We start from the raw sequence: 25,513 nt of genomic DNA on the forward strand, positions 1-25,513 counted from the left end.
TTTCTTCTTAAAAATTTATTTGTTTCTTTGTTACATGAAAGTTCCCACTCATCTCCTTCCCTCCCTCCCCAAGCTGCACTAGAGAATTGAGGGACTCAGTGAAGACTGAACCGTTTATTTTCATTTTATTCTTCTTGCCCCCAACCTCACATGACTATCATAGATATATGCTTTACATGATTTCATATGTAAAATGAGTATCATATTTCTTGCCTCCTCAGTTGGTGAGAGAGGAGTGGAGAAAGAGAATTTTGTGATCATTTAAAATTCCATGAGTTCCAGGTAAGAAAATCAATTTATTGACCAGGCTAGCAATAACCAATAAATTAATTGGTCAATGATCTCTCTTGGTGACCAAAGACCAAGAAATTCAGCCTCATGCATCATTAAATATAATTTTGGAATCTTGTTATTCAGTTTTCCCCTAGCCATCCCAAGACATCTCTAACTTCCTCTAATGAGGAAGTAGTCCAACATTCAGTCCCTCCTCAATTCCTTGATTGATGATGGAAAATCACATGCCCTGTCCTAGGATTCTAATGTTTGGAAGGAAAAATCAGGTCCTACTCATTTAAGAGTGACGTTGTCCTTTCACCCCACTCAGGACTTAAGGCTTGCCCTACTGCTTGTAGACGCATCTGGCCTAAGAAGATTCTTATTTACTGGGCAGGATAGAACCCACAATCTCACTTTTAAATTACCCTAAAATAGAAGATGCTCTAGAATCGGAGATGTCAAAACCATTCCTTGTACTTGTTAGAACAAAGAAATGGGGAAAGAGGTTTGAAGGATAGATATGAGTCTCAACATAAAGCTAGAAATGAGATATATCTGCAGAGTGAGAGGAGCAGGAGAACATTGTACACAGAGACTGATGCACTGTGGCACAATCGAATGTAATGGACTTCTCTAGCAGCAGTGCAATGATCCAGGACAAGTCTGAGGAACTTATGAGAACTTGGGAGAAAGAACGCTATCCACATCCCAAGAAAGAACTGTGGAACCAGAAATGCAGAAAAAAAAATATGATCAATCATGTAGTTTGAGAGGGATATGATTGGGGTTTTGATGTTAAAAGACCACTCTTCTGCAGATATGAAAAACACAAAAATAGGTTTTGAACAATGATGCATGTATAGCCCAGTGGAACTGCTTGTCAGCTTCAGGAGGAAGGGGGGAGGAAAGAGTAGGAGGTAGGTGGGAATCATGAATCATGTAACCATGGAAAAAGTCTAAATAAAAAAAATTTTTTTAAAGAAATAATATCATATCAAAAAACAGATCCTTTCAATTTTGAACTGAAAATAAATTTTAAATTAATAATTAATTTAAAAAATATATATTTTAAGTGCACTGAATTTACCATTCTGGAACCCTTACCTTACCTTCCACCAACACACAATATTGATTCCAAGGCAGAAGAGTGGCAAGGGCTAGGCAATGGGGGTTAAGTGACTTGCCCAAGGTCACACAGCTGGGAAGTGTCTGAGGCAATATTTGAACCCAGAACCTCCCATCTCTAGGCCTGTACATTCACTGAGCTACCCAGCTGCCCCTGTTTTTCATTTCTAATGAGAAATGAAGTGAGATAAATTTGTACTCTGTCAGGGAGACATTCTGAGGAGGATTTCTGAGGGAAATTAAGAGTCTAACTGCCATCCTGAAAAAACAGAAATGTTGGATCGTAATTCCATTGTTATAGAACAGAAATTATTTGGAGCTGTTGAGTACCCTATGGCCTTTCTCACAGCCTTATACAATGCTTAAATATTTATTGTCATTATATTATATATTACTGTTAATAAATTACATGGTTAGTAATGTTGATATTTTTCTGACACTGAGTTTGAGGTCTGCATCTGAGAGAGCAGCTAGCTCATGGGAAAGGGATTTTACCAGGGCTCACTGAGCAGGCTCAAAACTAAAGAGAGATTTTTCATTTTTATGTAATTTTTGAAGTAATTTCTAATCATCCTTCCTAGACTAAATTCTGTGAAAGAAGTAATTTATAAGGTAAGCAATTATATAGAAATACTATGGAATGAAGATTGTGTGTTTATCCTCAAGAGGACCTGAAAGATATTACCCTCCTTGTGCATCATGTACACATCTCATAATCATCTTGTCTAGGGAACACATTCTATGAATGTAATGGAATATTATTATTCCATTAAAAACAATATGTTCTTTTCTCCTTATCCTATTACCCCTAATCCCTTTCCAAAATTCCAACCTATGATTTCTCCTATCACCCCTCTTTTCTCTTATTTGCTGCTGAAAGTATGCTGTGATGGCTGGGTCCTCTCTATATGGGTGCTATATATAATGGGATCAAACAGGTGAATCCAGCCCTGATCTACAGGACATTGGGACATTTCCAGGGGGCCACATGCATTAGGCAACTTCATTCTTATCTGGGATCTCCCCAAAAGGGAAAGGAGTACAGATACTCAATGTACAATGTAAAGGAGGTATTGGACAGCTAATTATTTGGCTAAAAGTACCAAGAGTGATTAGAGCAAACAGGTGAGTCCACCTAATCTGTGTACTTCCAGTGGATCAGTGCTCACACTGAAGTGTTTAGTGCTGTGAGATGATGTAGCAAATCATCTGTCCTCTCCTCTTTTGGCCATCTCTCCTAACCCTATGACAGCTGAGATTCGAGACTATCAAAGTGAGGTCAGCTTCTGTATACCATTTCTTTCTTCCTGCTGGAGTGCCATGTAACTCTCTCTCTCTCTCTCTCTCTCTCTCTCTCTCTCTCTCTCTCTCTCTCTCTCTCTCTCTCTCTGTCTGTCTCTGTTTCTTTCTCTCTCTCTGTCTCTGTCTCTGTCTCTCTTCCTCTCTCTCTCTCTCTCTCTCTCTCTCTCTCTCTCTCTCTCTCTCTCTCTCTCTCTCTCTCTCTCCCTCTCTTTCTCTCTCTCTCTGTTTCTCTCTGTCTCTGTTTCTTTCTCTCTCTCTGTCTCTGTCTCTCTGTCTCTTCCTCTCTCCCTCTCTCTCTCTCTCCTTCCCTCCCTCCCCCCACCCCATGCCTCTCTTTCTCTGCTGTTGACTCCTCTCTATGAAAAAATTCTTTTTTTTTTCCTCTTGAAGGCAGGCCAAATCCAAGGCCAGATTTTGTGATGTAAGAGCTTATCTTACTCTTCCTTCTTTTTCATTGTGGTATTCCACCTTCTTCCCTTTAGTTACCAGTAGTTTCACTCTCTTTTTACCCTTTGCCCATCAAATACTGGCCTTGGAAAATAAGTCAACTTATTAACACTGATATATGACTACTACGGTAAGGAGGAGGGCAGCAGCTAGGTGACACAATTGATAGAGCACTTGGCTTGGAATCAGGAACACTCATCTTCATGAATTCAAATCTAGCCTCAGACACTTACTAGCTATGTGATCCTGGAGAAGTCATTAAATCCTATTTGCCTCATTTTCCTCATTTGTAAAAGAGTTAGAAAAGGAAATAGCACTTCAGTATCTTTACCAAGAAAACCTCAAAATGGTCAAGAAGAGTCAGACACAAATGAAATTAACTGAACAACAATTTGTATCCAGAGCCATTGTACAGTTATAGTTTTCATCTCAATGGGGTCAAGATTGGACAAACAGGATTAACAAGATAGATAAGCAGAGATCTTGTCTGCAACTACTTGTATTTTCATTACAAAGGATTAAGGCAATTAGGTGGCTCACAGGATAGAGCACTAGGCCTAAAATCAGGAGGGTCCAAGTCCAAATCCAGTCTCATACTGTGTGACCCTGGGCAACTCACTTAACCCTGTTGGCCTCCATTTCCTCATGTGCAAAATGAGCTGGAAAAGGAAATGGCAAACCTCTCTAGTACCATTGCTGAGAAAACCTCAAATAGGGTCATGAAGAGTCAGATGTGCTTGAAAGGACCAAACAATAGCAACAAAGGATTAAATCAAAGGAATTGATTTTTCATGGGTATTGAGAAATTATCCAGTCCCTCTCCTGGACTTAACTTACAAAAAGAAACAGTATGGCTTAATGGCGAGTTACTTGTACTTAGGAGATATGGGTTTGAATCTTCATTCTGCCACTTTCTAGATAAGCGACCTTAAGGCACCATGTTTTTTGAGCTTCAGTTTCCTTATCTGTAAAATAATGAACTTAGGTCACTAAAGTACCTTCAAGGTCTATCATTCAATGCTTCATTACCAGTGATTCTGAAGAGGCTTGAATAATGTAAGAAATTATTTGAGCAAAAAATTGGATGAGTTGTAGATTTAGTCTAAACCTTCTTACTATCAAAATTGCTTGCTGAGTTTTACGAGGGGTGAGGGAGGGTATCCCTGTTAATCTGTTGTCTGATAATAGCATTAAAATTCATAAGTCTTTAGTTATGACCAATTCAATTAATCTTTGACTGTAATTGGAAGATAGATGAAATTTTTCTTCTCAAATAGAATCATTTTCTTTGTTTTGTTTTCTTTTCTTCTTTTTGGTCTTGGCTTGAATTTTCATCACTATAAGGAGGAAACTTCCTCTGCCAGTGAAGATTTGTATGTTCTTATCTGGGGCACTGAGAGGCAAATGACTTGCCCAGGGTAACAAAACAAGTACATGGCAGAGAACAGACTACATCAAGGTACATCTCAGGCAAAAACCATTTTCCATTGGGATAAGACAAGGAATATATTGCCCCCAAAGCCTGTGCCAGTGAGAATTCTGGCATTTTGATAATAAACTTAAGGAACTTAAAGTAAAAGTCTTAAGATGATTTAGCATTTATATTTATTCACTACTTGTGGGTTTGGAAAGAAGCACCTCATTAATACATTTGATTTGGGAGCATCAAATAATAAGAAAGATGATGTCAGGGAATTATGACATTGGATACCATCTGTCTTTGTGCTATTAGGAATAAGAACCATCTAATACTGGAAAGTGATTTTGGTGTATTGGGTGGTTAATAGACACAGAGTTTGAGTAGGTCACCCTATGATAACAATGCCAAGTGATTGTCCAAAATTGAGGTAAGGAACTCCTTTATGTATTCAGACAATGCTTGTGACATTCAGTTCAGAAGTAAAAATATTTTAAAAATAGAATGGCCTGCTCACTTTAGAAGAATTTGAATATAACAAGTAGGTCATACTATGATGAGAAATGATAGTTCAAGTCTAAAGTTGAAACCAGAAAGGTGTATTTTTCTTCCTTTTCATTCACTAGACCTTTCCGAAGATGAATCAAAAAAGACACTCGAGAAGTGTCCTGTGAAACGAGACACCATTTTTATATTCCCTTGGTCTCCTCATGATACTCAGTGGTAGTTTATTTGGAAGGAGTATGCCCAGAATTCAGGATGTGAAGGACTTGAGGACAGCTTCAAGTAAAGGTAAGATTCCCCAGAAGGCAATGGGGGATTTCCCCAGGTGGCTGTTTGGGTTTTGTTGTTTGTTTTTCAGGTGTAGAGAAGAGAAGAGAAGAAGAGAAGAGAAGAGAAGAGAAGAGAAGAGAAGAGAAGAGAAGAGAAGAGAAGAGAAGAGAAGAGAAGAGAAGAGAAGAGAAGAGAAGAGAAGAGAAGAGAAGAGAAGAGAAGAGAAACAGTAGCTTGACATCAAGATATTTCCCAGAGCTGTATTATGGAGATCATGTCTTTAACCCTGATTGCTCCTGGACACACTCATTCATCAGAGGCTTGTGTCAGTCATCTGGCCAGGATGCTGTAGTAACTGCTTTCTCCTGTCTATGGCACTGAGGATCTTCTTCCTTGGGCCTAGCTGCATTTGTATGCTCCGGAGGTCCTCATCTGAGCAAAGTAAGAGGGCTTCTAGATCAATTTGTTCTCTCATGAAGATGGGGATGAACTCACTTAGGTTCTGAGACATCAAAAACAATTCAAGGGGAGTAACATCTGCTTCATCTTCCTCCCATTCCACTTCATTCTCATTCCAAGGCATATCATCTTCATCCTCTTCTTCTATCTCTGCATCTGGGTCAGTCTCCCCAGTATTCCCTGATCCTCCTCGCTGGAGTAATCCTGAAACTATGTTAAACTCTACCTCTCTCTTGCTGCCTGAGATATCTTCCAGGGCTGTATTTCTTCTAAAAACCATATTGCCCAGACCAGGACGATTGAAAATGGACTCTTGTTGCACATCTCTGTTTTCATCTTCTGTGAGTTGTAATTTGTCTTTGAAACCATTTTCGAATGACTCTTCCTCATCTTCCTGGAAGATTTCCATCACATTTCGCTGCCCATGCCTGCTCTCCTTCTCTGTTGCTTTCCCCAACTGTTCTTCTTCTGTGTTCCTGTTCTTCTTAGACCTTATCTTGAAGGTATCTTTCAGACCCTTGGAGAATGTCCCAAATGCAGTGGGAATGGAGGAATTTGAAGAGAATGAACTGGAAAAAGTGCCCTTGGAAGAAGTTAGAGTACCAACCTTCTCCTTCTTGAATGTGTGATTCATTTTATTCTGATGCTTATTTTGAAGCTTTTCACAATCTTTAATCTGTTTCTTGGCATTTCTTTGGGCCTGTTCCTTCTGCCTGGCAACCTTTTTAGGGTTCAGGATATTCTGGTCCCTGGCAGCTTTGTCCAGGATGTCAACACATTCATTCTGCTCTCTGCTGGCAGCAGCATCTAGTGGAGATTGTAGGTCATTGTCCAGGGCAAATATATTGGCACCAAAGTTGATCAAAAATGAAACACAATGAGTATGTCCATTGGAGGCTGCGCAATGGAGAGGAGTGTTTCCCCAGATGTCACACTTATCAGGATCTCCCCTGCAAGGGAAAGTATAGGAAACACATATATTAGTGACCTGTCATCATTCGTTGATTCCCATTAATTCATTCAGCACCTATTATATAGCAGGAAATGTCCAAAGTACAAAAAATTAAAAAAAAAAGCCCTAAAAACTAAAATAGTACTTGACCTCAAGAAGCTTAAGTTTTATTGATGATAAACAGCATGAACACACAACAGTAGACATAAAATGGATACAAAGCACTTTCCAGAGGGAGAGGGAACTCTTGGGGAGATTGCCTGGAGGGTGGCACTTGAATTGAAATTTGAAAGAAACTCAGGATTTAAGGAATCTGTGAGGCAGGGGTGAAGAGGATACATTTCAGACTTGGGGGAAAATATTAATGCAAAGACATTGAGGTAGAAGATAGAATGTCATGCAATGGTTATAAAATTTTAAACAAAAACATTTTATTATAATTAAGAGTATATAAATGAGTACTATTGTAAACCTGGGAAGGAAGATAAGACAAATGATCTTTAATGAACAAAGAAATTTTATTTCATTCTAGAGTCAAGAGGAAACCATTGGAATCAATTTGATCTCCATGTGGAAAATAGTTTGGAAAGGAAGAAAAACTGGAGGTTGGAAGACTCACATAGTAGACTATTGAAATAAGGTAGGCAAGAGGTGATAAGAACCTAAACTAGGGCAATGGCCCTAAAGAAAGTGATGAACAAGAGAGATTTAATGGTGGTAGCATTGGCAAAACTTGGTAAAACTAGTTAAATATGAGAATAGAGAAAGGGGAAAAGTCCAGGAGAAATAATTCTAGGATTGAGAATTGGATAGTGAAATGGATAGTGTTATTTCTACAGAAATAGGGAAGTTAGAAAGGAGCCAAGATTAGGAGAAAATTATGAGTTCTATTTTAGATGTGTGGAGGTTGAGGTGCCTAAGGGACATCTATTTCAATATCTAATAGGTAGCTGGTGATGTGGGACTAGGGTTCAGGAGTGAAGCTAGATCTGGAAGTTGTTTGCACAGAGGTGGTAGTTGAATACAGATGAACTAATGATATTTTTGAGAGAAACTGTAAAGAAGAGGGCCCCAGAGAACAGCTATGCAGAGTTGGTGGGACATTAATGATAACCCAGAAAAGAAGACTGAGAAGAAACAGCCTTGTAAGAAGGGTAGACCTGCCAATAATTTTATTTTCCTTTACTGTCATATTGGTCAGTCTGCTAGATGTGAGGTGGTACCTCAGAGTTATTTTGATTTGCATTTCTCTAATTATGAGATATTTGGACAATTTTCCATGTGCTTCTTGATAGTTTTGATTTCTTTATCTGAAAACTGCCTATTCATGTCCCTTGCCCATTGATCAAATGGGGAATGGCTTGATTTTTTGTACAATTGATTTAGTTGCTTATATATTTGGGAGATTAAACCTTTGTCAGAGAATTTTGTTTTTAAAATGTTCTCTCAGTTTCTTGCTTTCCTTCTAATTTTGGTTGCATTGGTTTTGTTTGTACAAAACATTTCTAATTTGATATAATAAAAATCATTCATTTTACATTTTGTAATGTTCTCTGTCTCTTGCTTGGTCTTAAATCCTTTCCTTTCCCACAGATTTGACAGATATACTATTCTATGTTCAACTAATTTATTTAAGATTTCACTCTTTATATTTAAATCATTTACCCATTTTGAATTTATCTTGGTATAGAGAGTAAGATGTTGATCTAAACCTAATTTTTTCCCATACTGTTTTCCAATTTTCCCAGTAGTTTTTGTCAAAGAGTGTATTAGTGGGGAAATTGAGAAGGAACCAGAGTTGCCAGATACTTGGGGAATAAATATAAGGTAGCACCACTTCTTCCTCCCCTTCCCCCAAGCAGAGCTATTAACAATGGAGTCAAGCTGAAAGGGTAGATGAAAATCCCCCTTAGCCTCCTTCTTCTTTAGATAATGTACTTTGTAATTCCCCTCATAACACACTGAAAATGATTGAGCCTTTTGTAAAAATCAAAATATCTATTTATTTGGGTAAAAGGGTTGAAGTGTAATGAGGATAGAGGAAAACATGAATTTGCTAGCTATTTCCCTTCTAAGGATGGCTTCAGGGATTTGAATTAGGGAGCCTTCTTTAGAATAAGCTCTTGTTTTCCCCTAAGGGTAAAGTCTTTATCCTAAAGATATCAGCAGGGAGTCTTCACCATAATGGGTTAGTTCCCTCTCTCTTCAGACCAAGTAGAGAAGAAGAACCTTTAGCTTCCCAACTGCTGTTCCTTTTAGCTTGGCTGGAAAGTTCCATCCCATCCCCCTATGGCAGCTGGGTTCCATCCCATCTCTTCCTGAGACAGTTTTTCAAATCCAGTCATTTCCATTCCTTCTGGCCTTTTCCTCTAATACAATAGTTAGTTCTTGTCCCAAAAGCTGGGATCTTTGGGCTTATCAAACACTAGCTTGCTGAGGTCATTTACCCCTAGACTATTTCATTGATCTACCCTTCTGTCTCTTAGCCAGTACCATATTGTTTTGATGATCACTGCTTTATAGAAGAGTTAAGATCTAGTACTACTAGGCTCCCATCCTTCACATTTAAAAAAAAATTATTTCCCTTGATATTCTTGATCTCTTGTTCTTCCAGATGAATTTTGTTATATTTTTTCTAATTCTATAAAATTCTATAAAAAAGTTTTTTGATAGTTTGATAGGTATGGCACTGAATAAGTAAATTAATTTGGGTGGGACTATCATTTTTATTATGTTAGCTTATCTTACCCATGAGCAATTAATGTTTTTCCAATTGTTTAGATCTAATTTTAATTGTGTGGAAAGTGTTTTGTAGTTGTATTCATATAATTCCTGTGTTTGTCTTGGTAGATAAATTCCTAAATATTTTATATTATCTAGAGTGATTTTAAAATGGAGTTTCTCTTTCTAACTCCTGTTGCTGAATTTTGTTGGAAATTTATAGAAATACTGATGATTTATGTGGGTTTATCTTATACCCAGCAACTTTGATAAAGTTGTTAATTATTTCTACTAGTCTTTTAGTTGAATAGGATTCTTTAAGTCTACCATCATATCATCTACTGCTGGGAGCCATCAGACCACAACGCCTTGACAGAGTCACACGTGGTGGCTAAGGAGGCCACAGAGTAGCCCTTGGCAAGATGTAGTTGCCCACTCAGTCCCCTTTACATGACCTCTCTCATTAATTCCCCTTACCTATGGAATTGACATGATTATTATTCCCCCTAGTCTCAGAAGGAATAATGCAAGAGCAAAATACCTGTACCCTAATTCTCTAAAAACATCACCAAAAGATCAGACCCTCAAACCCTATCCCAAAAGACTATTATGGGTTAACTTTCATTTAGGTACATAATTCCCAGCAAAACCGCAGCTACAAGTCAAACCCAAAACTTTCTCACTCACAGAAACCTATTCTCATGAAGCCAGCACACAAATCAATCATAGAGCCCCATACAATAAGTACAAGTACATCAAGCTTCAGTGTGCCTCAGTGACTTGATTATACAAATCAGTAACTCTGGAACTCCCTAGTAAAACCCCTGAAAAATGATCAGTCTAAATTTGAATTATGTTCCCAGGACCAATCACCCTCATATGATTGTTGAATTGTCTTTTAAGAACTGTTGATTAATTATTCCATTTTATTAAAAGCATTAAGTAATTTTCCTTGATTGTTTGTAAGCTCAAAACTTCTCACTGGGTAATGAGAAAATTAAGCCACCTGTGACAAAATCATTTATCTTGTGTGCAACCTCTTATTCTGTCTGTAATCACAGTACAAGAATATAGAATGTTAATCCAGTGATTTGTTAAAAGTTAATGTATCACTTTTCCAATTATCTCTCTTTGAACATATGTGTTAAGTAATGTGTGCCAAGAAAATGGGTATAAAAATAAAAACCAGGCATGGGTATGGCAGAGCAGCTATCAGATGCAAAGCAATCCCATGGCTGTAATGATTAAGCTGTCTTCTGTTTGTTATTTATTTTGACTGATCATTCCCCACCTGTCAGGAAACCCTGGAGTTGCGAGTGAGGCTGGACCCTGCCTGTGGCAATCTACAAAGAGTGACAGTTCAGTTTCCTCGTTGCCTTTTCTTTTTCTTCTCTAATTGTTACTGCTAGCTTTTCTAGTACAGTATTAAATAATAGAGATGATAATGGGCATCCTTGCTTCATTCTTGATCTTATTGGAAAGGCTTCTAACTTATCCCCATTGCAGATGATACCTGCTGATGGTTTTTAAATACATACTGTTTATTTATGGAGGAATGGCCCTTCTAGTCCTATACTTTCTAGCATTTTTAATAGGAATGGGTGTTGTATTTTGTCAAAGGCTTTTTCTGCATCTATTGAGAGAATCATGTGATTTTTGTTGGTTTGCTTGTTCATATGGTCAATTATGTGGATGGTTTTCCTAATATTAAAACAGCCCTACATTCTTGGTATAAATCCTACATGATCATAGTGGATAATCATCCTGATAACTTGCTGTAGTTCTTTTGCTAGTGTTTTAAGATTTTTGCATATATGTTCATTAAGGAGATTGGTCTGTTGTTTTCTTTCTCTCTTTTTGGTCTGCCTGACTTTGGAATCAATACCATATTTGTGTCATAAAAAGAGTTTGGTAAGACTCCTTTTTGCTTATTATGTAAAATAATTTTTATCACATTGGGATTAGTTGTTCTTTAAATGTTTGATAGAATTCACTGGTGAATCCATCGGGCCCTGGGGATTTTTTCTTAGGAAATTCCTTGATGGCTTGTTCAATTTCTTTTTCTGAGATGGTATTATTTAAGTATTCTATTTCTTCTGTCATTAGTTGAGGCAATTTATATTTTTGTAAATATTCACCCATTTCACCTAGATTGTCATATTTATTACCATATAACTGGACAAAATAGTTCTTAATAATTACCTTAATTTCCTCTTCATTAAAAGTGAGATCACCCTTTTCATCTTTAATACTGTTAATTTTATTCTCTTTTTTAAATTAGATTAACCAGTACTTTATCTATTTTGTTTTTTCAAAGTGCTAGCTCCTAGTCTTACTTATTAGTTCAATAATTCTTTTACTTTCAATTTTATTAATTTCTCCTTTAATTTTTAGAATTTCCAATTTAGTTTTTAATCTGGGGATTTTTAATTTTTTCTTTTTCTAATTTTTTAAGTTGCAAGCCCAATTTATTGATCTCTTTCCTCTCTATTTTATTGCTATAGGCATCCAGAAATATAAATTTTCCCCTGAGTACTGCTTTGCATGTATCCCATAGGTTTTGGTATGAAGTCTCCTCATTGTCATTCTCTTTAATGAAATTCTCAATTGTTTTTATGATTTTTTTTTACCCACCAGTTTTGAAGAATTAGATTATTTAGTTTCTGATTTATTTTAAATTTGCCTTTCTATGAACCCTTCTTAATTATGATTTTTAACACATTAATATCTGAGAAAGTTATATTCATTATTTCTGCTTTTCTGTATTTGTTTGCAATATTTCTATGTCCTAGTACATGGTCAGTCTTTATATATGTACCATGGACTGCTGAGAAGAAGGTATATTCCTTTTTATTACTATTCAATTTTCTTCACTCATCTATTAGCTCTGATTTTTCTAACATTTCATTCACTGTGGAAAGTGTTTGTCACTGTGTTCATATAACTTCTGTGTTTATCTTACAGATAGATTCCCAAATATTTTATATTTTCTAGAGTGATTTTAAATGGTTCTACATACCTTTTAATCTAGCAATGCTAGATATGTCCAAAGAGATTAAAAAAAAGTGGGGTGGGGGCAGCATATCTGTATAATGGTATTTATAGCTAGACTTTTTGTGGTGGCAAAGAATTGCAAATTGAGAGAATGTTCATCAACTTGGGAATGGCTGAACAAATTGTGGCATGTGGTTGTAATGGAATACTATTTTGCTATAAAAAATAATGAGCAGGATGACTTTACAAAAAGCTGGAAAGATTTACATGTCCCCAATCGACAAATGGCCAAGGGACATGAATAGGCAGTTTTCCCATGATAAAATCAAAACTATCAATAAGCACATGAAAAAGTGTTCTAAATACCTCCTGATTGAAGAAATGCAAATTAAAACAACTCTGAGGTACCACCTCACACCTAGCAGATTGGCCAATATGACAGCAAAGGAATGTGATAAATGTTGGAGGGGATGTGGCAAAACTGGGACACTAATACACAGCTAGTGGAATTGTGAATTGGTCTAACCATTCCAGAGGGCAATTTGGAACTATGCACAAAGGGCTGTAAATGAATGTTTGCCCTTTGATCCAGCCATACCCCTGCTGGGTTTGTACCCCCAAAAAGATAATAAAGAAAAATACTTGTACAAAAATATTTATAGCGTGCTCATTGTGGTGGCAAAAAAAATTGGAAAATGAGAGGGTATCCCTTGTAATAGGGGGATTTGGGGATGGGATTGGATGGACTACTTTGGGCTAGTATCAAAGGGTCGCACTGTGGGTGAAAGGATAGGCTTTTCCAGGCCAAAGCCTGGTCTAAGGTCCAGAACACAGATCAACCAGTAGAGTAGGCAAAAAGTCACTGGAAGTTGTAATTTATTGTTAAAATTGGTTTGAAGGGAAAAGGGAATTCCTATCAATAATTTCTATCTAATGCTCCCAGGAACTATGCCTTCTTGAGAAGGGTCTTCAAAGAGTTTCTTTGACTACTCTTATCTCCCTCTCCTATCTCACCTAAAATCCTCAACCCTGAAGTCTGGCTTTCCTGCAGCTAATCCAAACCTCTTTTGATGGTTACTTGAAGTATTGGTCTGTGACAGATTAGATAGTAACCCAAGCGGAAAGATCCCAAGTCCAGATGGATTCAGATCTCACACTCACTGATTGCTGCAGATGACTGAAAGCTGTTTCAGGCTAGCTTCAGGGTCAAAGATCTTCTTACTAGGGAAACACAAATCCTAATAGCAAGAACAAGAAAAGGAACTCTACCAGGTCTGTGGCAGCAAATGCTTCCAGGTGTCCACAGTTAGCAAACTCCCAGAGAGACTCTCAGAATCTTTCCCTGTTGGTCTCCCGTCTCTTTTCTCTGCAAACTTATCTCTTCCTTATAACACTTTCAGTTGGAGAATGGCTGAATAAATTGTGGAATATGTTGGTGATGGAATATTATTGTGCTGAAAGGAATAATGAACTGGAGGAATTCCATGCGAACTGGAACAACCTCCAGAAAGTGATGCAGAGTGAGAGGAGCAGAACCAGGAGAACATTGTACACAGAGATGTATACACTGTGGCACAATCGAATGTAATGGACTTCTCCATTAGTGGCAATGCAGTGATCATGAACAACCTGGAGGGATCTATGAGAAAGAACACTATCCACATTCAGAGGAAACACTGTGGGAGTAAAAACACAGAAGAAAAACAACTGCTTGAAGGCTTGGGTCTATGGCTGGGGAGGTAGACTCTAAATGAACATCCTAATGCAAGCACCAACAACATCGAAATAGGTTCTGATCTTAGAATAAGCTTAATTTGCTGAAGAAAGTTCAAGTCAACCAAAAATGGATAGTGTTAAAAAAAAAACAACAAACCAATCCCTATCTTAAGGGAGAGAAAAAGAGGATGATAAAAGGTACAGGATTGTTGCTTGGGTTGGAAGTGAATGGGATAGCAGGGGAAAGTAGAGTGCTCATTTCTCATTGTGTTGGTTTTCATTGCTAAGGAGAATGACCTTTGAACTGTAAACAATGGAACAAAAATGGCCAAGAGGAAGTTGATACTCAAGTAAGGAGTGAGTAAAAGGGCATCTTACCACCCTTGATCAATTCAGATTGCCTTACTCATCTGAACTGTATCCTGAAGTACTCAAAAAACTGGTAGATATGATGGCTAGTCCACTATTTGGGATATTTGCAGTATAGTAGAAATGGGAGGGGCACTGCACAGTCAGAGAAGGGTAAATTTTCAGAAGAAAAAAAGGGAATAAAGTCTTCAGGGAGCACTGACTCGAGAGAAAATTCAATATGAACCATTTAAAGAAACTGTTAGTGAACAGCTAGCCAAGAAGTGATGATTTCCAAGAGCCAGAAAAGTTTTGTCAGAGATAGATCATGCCAAACAAATCTTATTTCCTTTTATGACGGGAAAGTGCAATGCCTATACTTTATCCAAAATTTAGGGAAATATTTGATAAAGCATTACATACTATTCTTTCAAGAAAGAAAGATAGATGTGAGATAGATGGTCATACAGTTAGATTCTGAACTGGTTGAAAAGTCACACATGCTTATAAGCAGTAGGAAAGAATCCAGTAAATAAGATAAAAAAATGGTTTTTTAAACCAAAATGGTCATTAATAGTTCAACAAAAAAATAAATCTGGCAGGAGGTCCATGTGTCTAAATGGCTATGGCCCTGTGATATTTAACAATTTTAATGATGGCTTAGATATAGGTATGAATGGTGTAACCATCAAATTTTAAATGTCATAAAAATTGAGAGGGAGAGCTATTGTATGACAGAATTGGAATCCAAAATGATTCTTCTTCTAGAGGAGTCTAGAGTCTAGAGCATTGGGCCAAATAAATATAAAGTTTTACACTTAAGTACCAAAAAAAAAAAAAAAAAAACCTGTCCCGTCCAATTCAATTCATCAGGAATGTAGAATACCAATTCTGGAAAGATAGATTGGTAGACAGACTGAAAAGGTCCTTAAAAGCCCAAATGAGGATTTTAAATTTTATCTTTGAGGCTAGCGACATGATCAGACTCTGCTTTTAAAGGATATCTGTTAGAGTCTTCTTGTTATCTGAAGTACATCTACTTCATCTTCCAAAAGGCTATGAAACCAAGAGGAATGGTGTAGATAAAGTTTACCTAAACCTCACCAAATCATTTTATAAAGTATCTCATGGTATTCTTATGGAAGAGATGGAGAAATGTGGGCTCAATAATAATATAGTTTGAAAGATTTGGTACTAGTTGAAAAAAAAGGTAAGAGTTAATGGCTTAATGACAACTTAGCTAAAGATTTTCACTGAAATGTTGCAGGGGACCTACATTATTTCTAACATTTTTGTCAATGACTTAGATAAGGGAATAGATGGCATATTCATCAAGTTTGTCATTCAGTGTGTTAGCTATCCTTTTCAGTTTTGTAGCATCTAAAGAATCAGGATCCCAAAAGATTTCAACATGTTAGAACCATGGTGGCAAACCTATGGCACATGTGCCAAAGGGGGGGGGCACGCCTCAGAGTCCTCTCTGTGAGTACACGTGTCATTGCCCTAGCATAGAGTTTACCAGAGTTTGTTACTAGAAAGCCAGAGGGACAAAGGGCAGGACTGCTCCCCTCCCCCTTGCCCGATTTATTACATCACCCATCCCTCTAAAATGTTCATCATCACTGGGTTAGAACATTGTATTGATCCTAATAAGATGATATTCAATACAGATAAATGTAAAATTTTGCCGTTTAGTGTAAAAAAAAAATAGCTTCATGATTATAAAATGGTTAGACAGTTTGCCTTAAAAAGACATGAGGTTTTAGTGGACAGTAAGCTCAAAGAGTCAGTAGTGTGATGTGGAAGCCAAAAAGCCAATGCGATCTTGGGCTGTACTGGGAGGAGCATAGGTTCAAGACTTAAAGAAGGTCATATCTCTATGTACTCTACCATGACAGACAATACCTCAAGTATTATTTGCTTCTGGGTGTCACAATTTATGGAGAATTCTGATGGGGCAGTTAGGTGGCATGGAGTTGGGAGGACCTGGGTTCAAATTTGTAGCAGTCCACAGCTATGTTTACTCAAGACAGATAATTAAGCCATAAAGTTAGGCCTGAGAAGAGCGCATTCTCCGTCCTGCGCATGGCCAGTAAGGCAATGAACTTTGATCCCAACTAGTTTGGGCACGAAATCAGGTTTCTTTGTTCTCCCCAGGCTGAAAAAGGTTCCGCCCTTATCTTATGACAATTTACCTTTCTACCAATGATAATCCCCTATGTCTTTAATTACTATGCATTATGTATCTTTGCATATGATAATCAATAAATACACGAGCCCACAGGCCCAGCCCAGCTTGACCCACTCATCTCTCTTCCTTACTACTATCTCTCTCTCTCATGGAGCAGGCCTCTGGCCATGCTCATTCTTTCACCTCTACTGCTCTTACCCCTATCATTAAGCCATAACAGTCCGTGCTAATAGCACGGGTTTAAGGACTGTGGCTTGTCTCTATTGATCTCTAAGCTTATTTCCATCGCCCATGATGTGGTGTTATGGTCTTCTCACTGTCTCATGTATCTATGAAGTGGAAGGCCAGAGCTAAAGTCTGTGGGCTCGATTTACGTATTTGGTGTCTGGTTCTCTCTTGCCATCCCTCCTGGCTTCAGATCCTGGTTCCCCCAGAGATAAACTTCTATCTATCTTTCCTCTTGTGCGAGGGCTACTGGCCAGTCTCTCATCACAAAATTTGATATCAGACACTTCCTAACTGTGCCTAGGTCTAGAGCACTAGAGAAAAAGGTGGCCCCTTTAGGTCTGATATTCACATATTTGGGGCAAAATATAGCATCTCATTCCTGAAACTCATTATTTTGTTATTTTAGAACAACAAAACAGTTGAAAGGCTCTTTAGAAACTATGACCATCAAAGGGTAATTATAAATCATCTCAATTATTGCCATATAAAAATTAAAAGAAAAAAACTTGATTACATTTCCCTGAAGTTACACTTGGTTGAAATGAAATTGAAATTGGAAAGAAAAGTATGTAAAACATCTTCTTCCCAGCAGAAGTCAAAGTTTTGAATCCAACCATAAATACTTGAAATTAAAACCTCACAAGATAGTGGGAATTTCCTCTGTTATGGGGTTTCCAGTATGGGAGAAATTGTATTAACAAGGAATGATCTGATTCTGCTAATATGCACTACTTTAAGGAAATCCAATATACAAAATTCCAAACATAAAACAAACACATCAGGAAATAAAATTTGTATTACAAAAACATTAAAGACCACAGAAGAATCTCTTGCAAAATTCCTTAACAGTGAGTTTCCAAAACATATTTAAAATATTTAACCTACAAAAATTAAATTTATATGCCACTTTTTAGGAATGCAATTGTAAAAAGCAGGATACAACTATACAAAGTTTGAGGGTCTCATCAGTATTGCACAATCAATAAGTTTGTCTTCTGGTGGGTTAGCTCATCTTCTCGTATTTGTATCATTTACTGATTTAAGTTCCAAAAAGTTCTCAACAGACAAAAATGGGATGAATCTAAAAAAATGAAATTGTATAGAGATAATAAATAAAGTTTTACATTGGATAAAAAAGAATCTTGCCTCAAGGAAGGAAATTTCTACTTCTATGATTTTCTGGATCACCTTATATTCAAAGTTGGGTCAACCATAAATATACTTCAAACCTTGTAATAATTTCTCCTCCCATCTCTAGAAATTATTATTGCCCATTCCTGCCCTTACTCATGCTACAATTTCTATTATACAAATCAAATCTTTACAAATAACTTGAAGGAATCTTAGGTTATAGGATAATAAATACTCCGATAGAAGGGACCTTGGAAGTTACTGAGTACAGTCCCCTCATTTTACAGATGAGTAAACTGAATCCCAGATGGTTAAGAAATTTGCCTCAGGTAACATAAACAGTGCTTAGCAAAGATGAGGTTTTTAACTCACATCTTCAGATTTTAAATTCTACACTCATTCGAATTGGCCATGAAAATGAATGGAAGTCTTTCTTAAAAAAGGCATTCTGATATCCAGGGATGTGATGGCTCTAGCATGTTTAGTGGACAATCTACAGAGGACTAATATAAAGACTTGAATAAGAGTCATACAGGATGAGGAACTATAGAGATATTATGATCTGAATCAGTAGAACTATCTACACCAGAGAAATATATCAAAGTCAAGTCATCTATAGATGTGATGAGCTTGTCATCTGTTGCTCATCCAAGTTACTGACAAAAATTTAAAATACCACAGGGCCAACCATAGACATCTAAGGTACTGGATGATCTCTCTCCTGCTTATATGGAAAGACATTCGTTGACTCTTATTATCTGTATAAACTTGAACAAGGTACTTGATTTCCCTAGGTCCTCAGCTTTAAAATGAGTGAGAGAGGAACTGAAATCTCTTCTGGTTCTAAAGCTATGATACTATGACTATCCACAAGGAAGATTTGCCTACCTTTGAAAAAACAGCTAATAGTCATTCAGTGGTAGCAGAAAAAGTATATAAGTTGTTGCATAATACTATCCATAATAGTTGAGATTTCAGTACTGATTTTTTAATGACTTGTGGATGTTTATTTTTCAATCTTAAGTACTTGTTTAAAATTTTTATAACTAGTTAATAAATACTACTCAACTTCCTTTCCTTAGTCTCAACAACTCCACAATCACATCCTATCTTTGTACCAACCCTCTATAGGTTACCCTAAATTTGCCCCACTCACTCATCCTCTCTATTAACTTGCTTTACTCAGCAATTATTCCAGTAACATGTTTTTTAAAAATTTCCCTTTCCCCAAGACCTCCAGGAATTGATGCAGAGTGAAAGGAGCAGAACCAGGAGAACATTGTACACAGAGACAGATACACTGTGGCACAATTGAATGTAATAGACTTCTCTACTAGCAGCAATTCAATGATCCAGGACAATCCAAAGGAACTTATGAGAAAGAATGCTATCTACATCCAGAAAAAGAACTGTGGGAGCAGAAATGCATTAGAAAAACATATGATCACGTGGTTTGATGGAGATATAATTGGGGTTTTGATGTTAAAAGATCTCTCTACTGCAAATATGAATAACATGGAAATAGTTTATGAACAATGATACATGTAAAAGCCAGTGTAATCGCTTGTCAGCTCCAGGAGGGGAGGAAAGAAGGGTGGGGAAAATCATGAATCATGTAACAATAGAAAAATATTCTGAATAAAAATTTTTAATTCACTTTCCTCATCTTGAAACTACTTCCTTTTTAATCCTTTTTAAAACTGATAATTCTTCAGGTCTTATTCCCTAATTTGCTAAGTGGCACTTTAAATAGACCAGAGTCCTTGGAGACAGGAATACCTTAGTTCAAATCCAGCCTCAGACACTAGTTAAGTGAGTCAATTAACCTCTACCTGACTCAGTTTCTTGGTCTATAAAATGGAAATAATAATAGCATCTATCTTCCAGGGTTATTGTGAGGATGAAATGTATTTTGTAAACCTCAAAGCACTATATAAATCCTAGTAATTATTATTAATATTATTATTATAATTTCCTCTTTAGTGTCCTTAACCATGTTCTTCTTTCAACCTAAGAAAATAGAGTATGGTTCAGCATCTGGGCTTGGAGATTGTTCCTAAAATTTTCCTCAGTTTATCCAGTGTTTTGAAAAATGTTTCCATGCCAAATTTAACCTGTGACATACCTCAATGGTTCAAACTCCTCCAAGATACCTACCCTTGTCACCTTCCTTATTTGGCTTGTCCTTATCTATTCTTACAGAAGCACAAAGTGAATATATCTTTAGTTTCTTTTCTGCCTATAGATATGCCTAAAGAATTGATCACATACTATCCTCATAATTATGTCACTTCTAGCACAAATACTCTCTGTTTATATTTAATCTAATCCATCTGCTTTTCCCACCTTGCTTCTCTCTAGTATCATTTTTACCTTCTCTATGAGCACAACTGGGACTCTGAATACAAATGTGATGGTTCTCCTGCCCTTGTTGATGAAAAACATTTATTATAAATTTTTTTTCCAATTTTAATTTGTTGTTCTCTATCCTTTTTCATTCCTAAATTTTCTTAGGATCAGTTTGTTTAGTTGGGTCTATTATCAGGCTTTCTTTAAATTATTTCTACCTTATATTGTTTCTCTCTGATTTATGAGTACATAGTACTTATAATCTTCTCGCACCCCTCTACACAAGATTCTTCAAATGAGCTTTGTTCTTAACTAGTGCTTCCTTTGGCTACTGTTTTGCTCTGTTTGGTCAATAAATCAAGTTATTAGTTTACTGACTAAGGCAATTTTGGGGCTCTTTGGTTCTCTGTTTTATGGTAAATTATCATTGTCTGTGTCAATGCCCTTTATTCCATTATCACCTCTTTTTCATTAAAAAAAAAAAGTTGTTTAAATAGGTCATGATTAAATTGTTTCAATTGAACAATTTTTTCCTCATTTTATTCTTTCTTCCTACTTTATAATGTGAGAGAAAAATCCCCTACCCTCTGTTATGAGGATTAGATTTTAATGTTAGCAGTAACCTTGAGATAATCACAATTGTAATTCTAAGAGCATAAATCATGATTTTATTAGGCTTTTAGGGATTATTCTAGTATAAGTGTTAAAAATTTTGAATTAAGTAAATAACTGCTTTAGCATAGGCTTGGTGTGAACCCCACCCTTCAAGGTTGCTATATCATACATCTTCAGTAATAATTATAGTCTTGAAATAGGCCTGACACAGGGTTCAAAGCCTGGTACCACCCAACACTACTCACTCTCTTTCTTTGCATCACTAGTCCAGGCTGTCCATCAAGTGACTTCCAAGTCATAATCAAGTGACTTCTTTCTACCAATGAGAATTACATCCTGATCTAATTTTAGCATGGTATTTTTAACTTGGTATATAAATTGTGCTATTCTTTGGGTATATAGGAAGGTTTCTCACAGCGTTGGGGGTCTTTTGTAATTGACCAGAAGTCTGGCTTTGTTGTAGGACTGGCCCTCTTACAATAAACCTAATTCTTTATGGCTTGGAGACTTTCATTTGTGTACCTGTGATTAGAAATTATGCAACAGTACTAATTTTGATTTTTGCTCTCACAAGTCCATAGTCTTACTGGGAAGACAGCTGATTCTGAATTACTCCCACACCAGTAATGAGTTATTTAAAGATGTTTTTAAAAAATCAAGGTTTTTTTTAATGGTATTTGGTACTCATCATGTCCAAAGTTTAATGATTCTTTTCTTTAAGAAAATAATTATGGTATTTAGGCTTAAGGTTTCTGGACGATCTACAAGCCCTTAGACTCTCTCTCTCTCTCTCTCTCTCTCTCTCTCTCTCTCTCTCTCTCTCTCTCTCTCTCTCTCTCTCTCTCTCTCTCTCTCTTTTGGCTGATCTATTTTCCCTCTAATATATTTCTTGCCATTGTTACTTATTCTTCCTTTGTAATGAAAACTAAATGTCCAAGTGTGTGCTGATTTAATTTGGAAAATCTTATCAAGTTTTTCACATAATTTTTCTACCTATTATTCATACTGCCCAATAAATGTTAGTGCATAAGCTACAATTATTTTCATAGTGGTTTTTTTGAAAATACTTATCATAGCATCATATTATATTACCAAATGCCCTATGTGTTGATGTTTCTTATTGTTTTGGTATGTCTAATAAAACCAAATCTGCTGATTCCTTTTTCTCTCCAAGTAATAACTATTAACCATCTATCCATTTAGCCACTACTTCTTTCTTCTGGTTTGGTTTCTAGTAAGCTTATTAAAGGAATTGCCAGGACTGAATTACAATGAGAGAAATGATGTTGCCACCCTGAATCTCAAGGTAAAAGCCAGGATTCAGTAAAAACAAGATAGTATTGCAAAGCATTTTTCTTGTGTCAAAATCAAAAATACTCATGAGTTAATGAGTCCTGACCTTCGACCTTTAAAATATATTGAGAATTGGCTGGCACTCCAAATTTCATAAAGTCTATTCCTTGGTGACTCTGGCTAATACACAATTGAAATTCAGCCTCTTCTGAAGGTGCTTCCTAATTAGCATTAAAAGCATTCTTGGATTTAACATTTCAAACACCCCCAACACTACTGATCTAGGATTTCCCAAAGGCAAACACTCCAAGGCTCTTCCTTATCAACAAGTCACAACATAAAAGTAAGAGTTTTTCCTGTAACAAGAATTTTCTGACCTGTATTAAAACTGGACCTTGTATTTTGAGGTAACCATCTGTATTGTTTCCCCTGTATACGGTAGATATCAATAATGTAACCAATGTGTATTGGTTTGCCTAATAAAAGGTCTCAAGCTGGAGCACCAGAGAGAGCACTTTTCTATCCTCTATTCGGGCTCCTCTTATTTTTCTTTCTCTTTTTGTAATTCTTGCCACTTCATGTCAGTTATATCTCCCCAGTCAAAGGGACCCTGTTTGGGCCTAATTATGCCAGTGGTAACACTTATCAAGAAAGATACTATTAAATTTCATATTTAAATATGCAGTAGTGGTCATACCATGATGCATGCATGTACTTGAACTGAGCTTCTTTAGGGTTGTATTGGAGAACCCATGTGTGGAGGGGGCTGTTCCCCCCTTTCCCCTCTCCACTGTGCCTCAGGACATTTTTCACATCACCAACTCCTCTCCCCCATTAGCCTAATGGGAGTACTTCTTCTCTCCCCTGTTAGGTTAAGGGGGTGGTTCACATACAGCATGAGGGTGCAGTTTGGGCATTGGGTCTCTAAAAGGTTCACCATTACTGCCTTAGGGAATCTGTTAGGTCACATGTGCTAGGTTGATGATGGTACTTAGCTGTTTGGGATGATGAAGCATTCTGTTATTGGTCCTTTGGTCCATGTGATAAAGTCAGAAAGACTCATCTTTCTGAGTTCAAATCTGGCTTCAGACACTGTACTAGGGGCAAGTCACTTAACCCAAATCACTTAACCCTATTTGCCTTAGTTCCTCATCTGTAAAAACAAGCTAGAAAAGGAAATGACAAACCACTCCAGTATCTATGCCAAGTCAACCCCAAATGGAGTCATGAAGAATCAGGTATGGAACAACAACAAATAATGCCTCAATTAAAGCAAAGAGAGATTATTGTTTAGGTGTAGGTTTGGACAAATTGATTTTCAAAATTGGGCAAAGTAAAAGTTCTGTTTATGTCTTATAAAATTTCAGCTTATAAATAAGCCTGAGGCCCAACCTTGGAGCTTGGTCTTGCTACAGAGGCAGGGACTAGAGCTTCAAGAAAGGAAAACATCATGTTGAGGCTTTAAACATGAAAAGAAAAGAAAATTCTATAAACTAGAATTTATAGTAGTAATATTCCTGGAAACAGAACTTTTTACAGGTAGAGCATAATAGAATTGCTTCTCCTCTAGTCCACTTCTCACCCATTTAAATTGCATTAAAACCATGCCAGATAAATACAGTTTATCCTCTTGAAAATCTTCAACAAAGATGATTACATATTCATCCTTGGCAACCCATTCCAGTGTCTTTGGGTAATAACAGGCAGAAACATCTTTTTTTGCTATTTTTATCTCAGCTCATCTTGCTCCATTCTCAACAGCAAAACAGAACAATTTATCGTCAATTCATTGGTTTAATAAAATGTATTTCTGTACCTATAGGAATATCTACCATTATTATCATGATCGTTATTATTGAGATTGACCTGTCATCAGAAAGCATGAGGAAGGTGTTCTAAGTATAGAATTTCCCCCTTTCCCACAGTGCAAGTTATTGAAACACTTCAGAAAAGAGTCATACAATTCACCCTCAGTGCCATTCATGTTACTTCCCTCTGCCAAAATCCCCCACATAATTTGGGCTCATTGAAAACTGTAGCCTAAACTTACCCCCTGCTACAGATGATCTCCAGGGCTTCCAAATTGCCATGGTAGGCTGCCAGGAGCGTGGGGGTCATGCCATCTTCATCAGAAAGATTGAGATCTCGCTTGGTAGCCTCTTTCAGAATTTCCAGGTAGCCATCAGTTGTGGCCTGGTGGTAACGCGTTGACATTTTAAATGAAAGTCTCTTTTGCCCACCCAAAGCTCATGGAGTGTTTTCCCGGAGTGTTCAGCTGGGCACCTTTGCCTCAATGGGGAGGATTAATCAGTGACCATAAAGAGCAGCACCACCTTCTGCAAAGTAGAAATCAAAGGGCAAAGCTCATCACCAGCCTGCTTTCCTAGGAGGAAGCTGAAAGTGGAAGTTTTTTTCCTGAATGGCTGTGCAGCTAGCTATTTCACTTCCCTCATCCTCCCAACTGTTTCAGTTTGGGGGAAAATAGGAATTGAAATAATGGGCAAGTCACTAGCTAATTATCCTAAAGGTAGCATAGGCAATATAATCACTGAATAATAGAAGACAATTGTCATTGTCATATAATCCAGCACTACTCTCCAGATTTTACTGGGAATGTGTCCTTTTAAAATGGATAATTATGCTTTCCTCTCTCCTCCTATCTTCTCTGCTCCTGTATCTTACTGTCACAAATAAGAAATTATTCTAGAAGAATGCTTCTATGCTTCATGTAGCTTCCATTCTCAGTTACCTCCCAATAATAATTAGAGATAAAAGCTGCCCTTTGATCCCTTTCCTGGTTGCCATGTAAACAGCAGGAGGAATAGCTGACTGAATGATTTGGCCAAGAAGAAGAATAAATTCTGCTAGGGGAGGGTAACTTTGTTCAGGAGTTATAACTACTTTATGAATGAAAGAGAAATGGAACAGAAATTCACTTATAAAGAAACTTTTAATCCACAGAATGTAAATTTTGTTATCTTTCTTATTTTAATCCTGTTAACTTTTTTTTTTGTCCCTAGATGATTTCTCTTAATCCCTCAACCAATGTAGTGTTTTGTTTTGTTTTTAACAATGACCATATCTTGCCCCCAGAGCATAAGAGTGCAGATTTGGTTTTGATTGTTAACTGTATTTATTTACTTTTCTTGTATTTCTCCCATTTGAACTATTTCTG

The 25,513-nt window shown here is 36.9% G+C and overlaps 1 protein-coding gene across 1 annotated transcript; it reads right to left on the reverse strand.

Annotated features, from left to right (window-relative positions):
- Positions 1 to 25,079, reverse strand: ANKS4B (ankyrin repeat and sterile alpha motif domain containing 4B). The gene is made up of 2 exons (XM_001366668.4): positions 24,389 to 25,079; positions 1 to 6,750 (listed from the first exon to the last, which is right to left on the reverse strand). Exons 1-2 carry the CDS (start codon positions 24,550 to 24,552, stop codon positions 5,655 to 5,657), a joined length of 1,260 nt encoding a protein of 419 aa, XP_001366705.1. The 5' UTR covers positions 24,553 to 25,079; the 3' UTR covers positions 1 to 5,654.
- Between the last annotated feature and the right edge of the window lie 434 nt (positions 25,080 to 25,513).

Source organism: Monodelphis domestica, chromosome 7 (assembly GCF_027887165.1).
Source record: "Monodelphis domestica isolate mMonDom1 chromosome 7, mMonDom1.pri, whole genome shotgun sequence".
NCBI lineage: Eukaryota > Metazoa > Chordata > Mammalia > Didelphimorphia > Didelphidae > Monodelphis > Monodelphis domestica.

Excerpts from the sequence above, each read along its gene's own strand:
- ANKS4B (XM_001366668.4), bottom strand. The coding sequence starts at position 24,552 with ATGTCAACGCGTTACCACCAGGCCACAACTGATGGCTACCTGGAAATT. Across the intron at positions 6,751-24,388 it reads GAGATCATCTGTAGCAGGGG|GGGAGATCCTGATAAGTGTG; the intron begins GTAAGTTTAGGC and ends TTTCCCTTGCAG.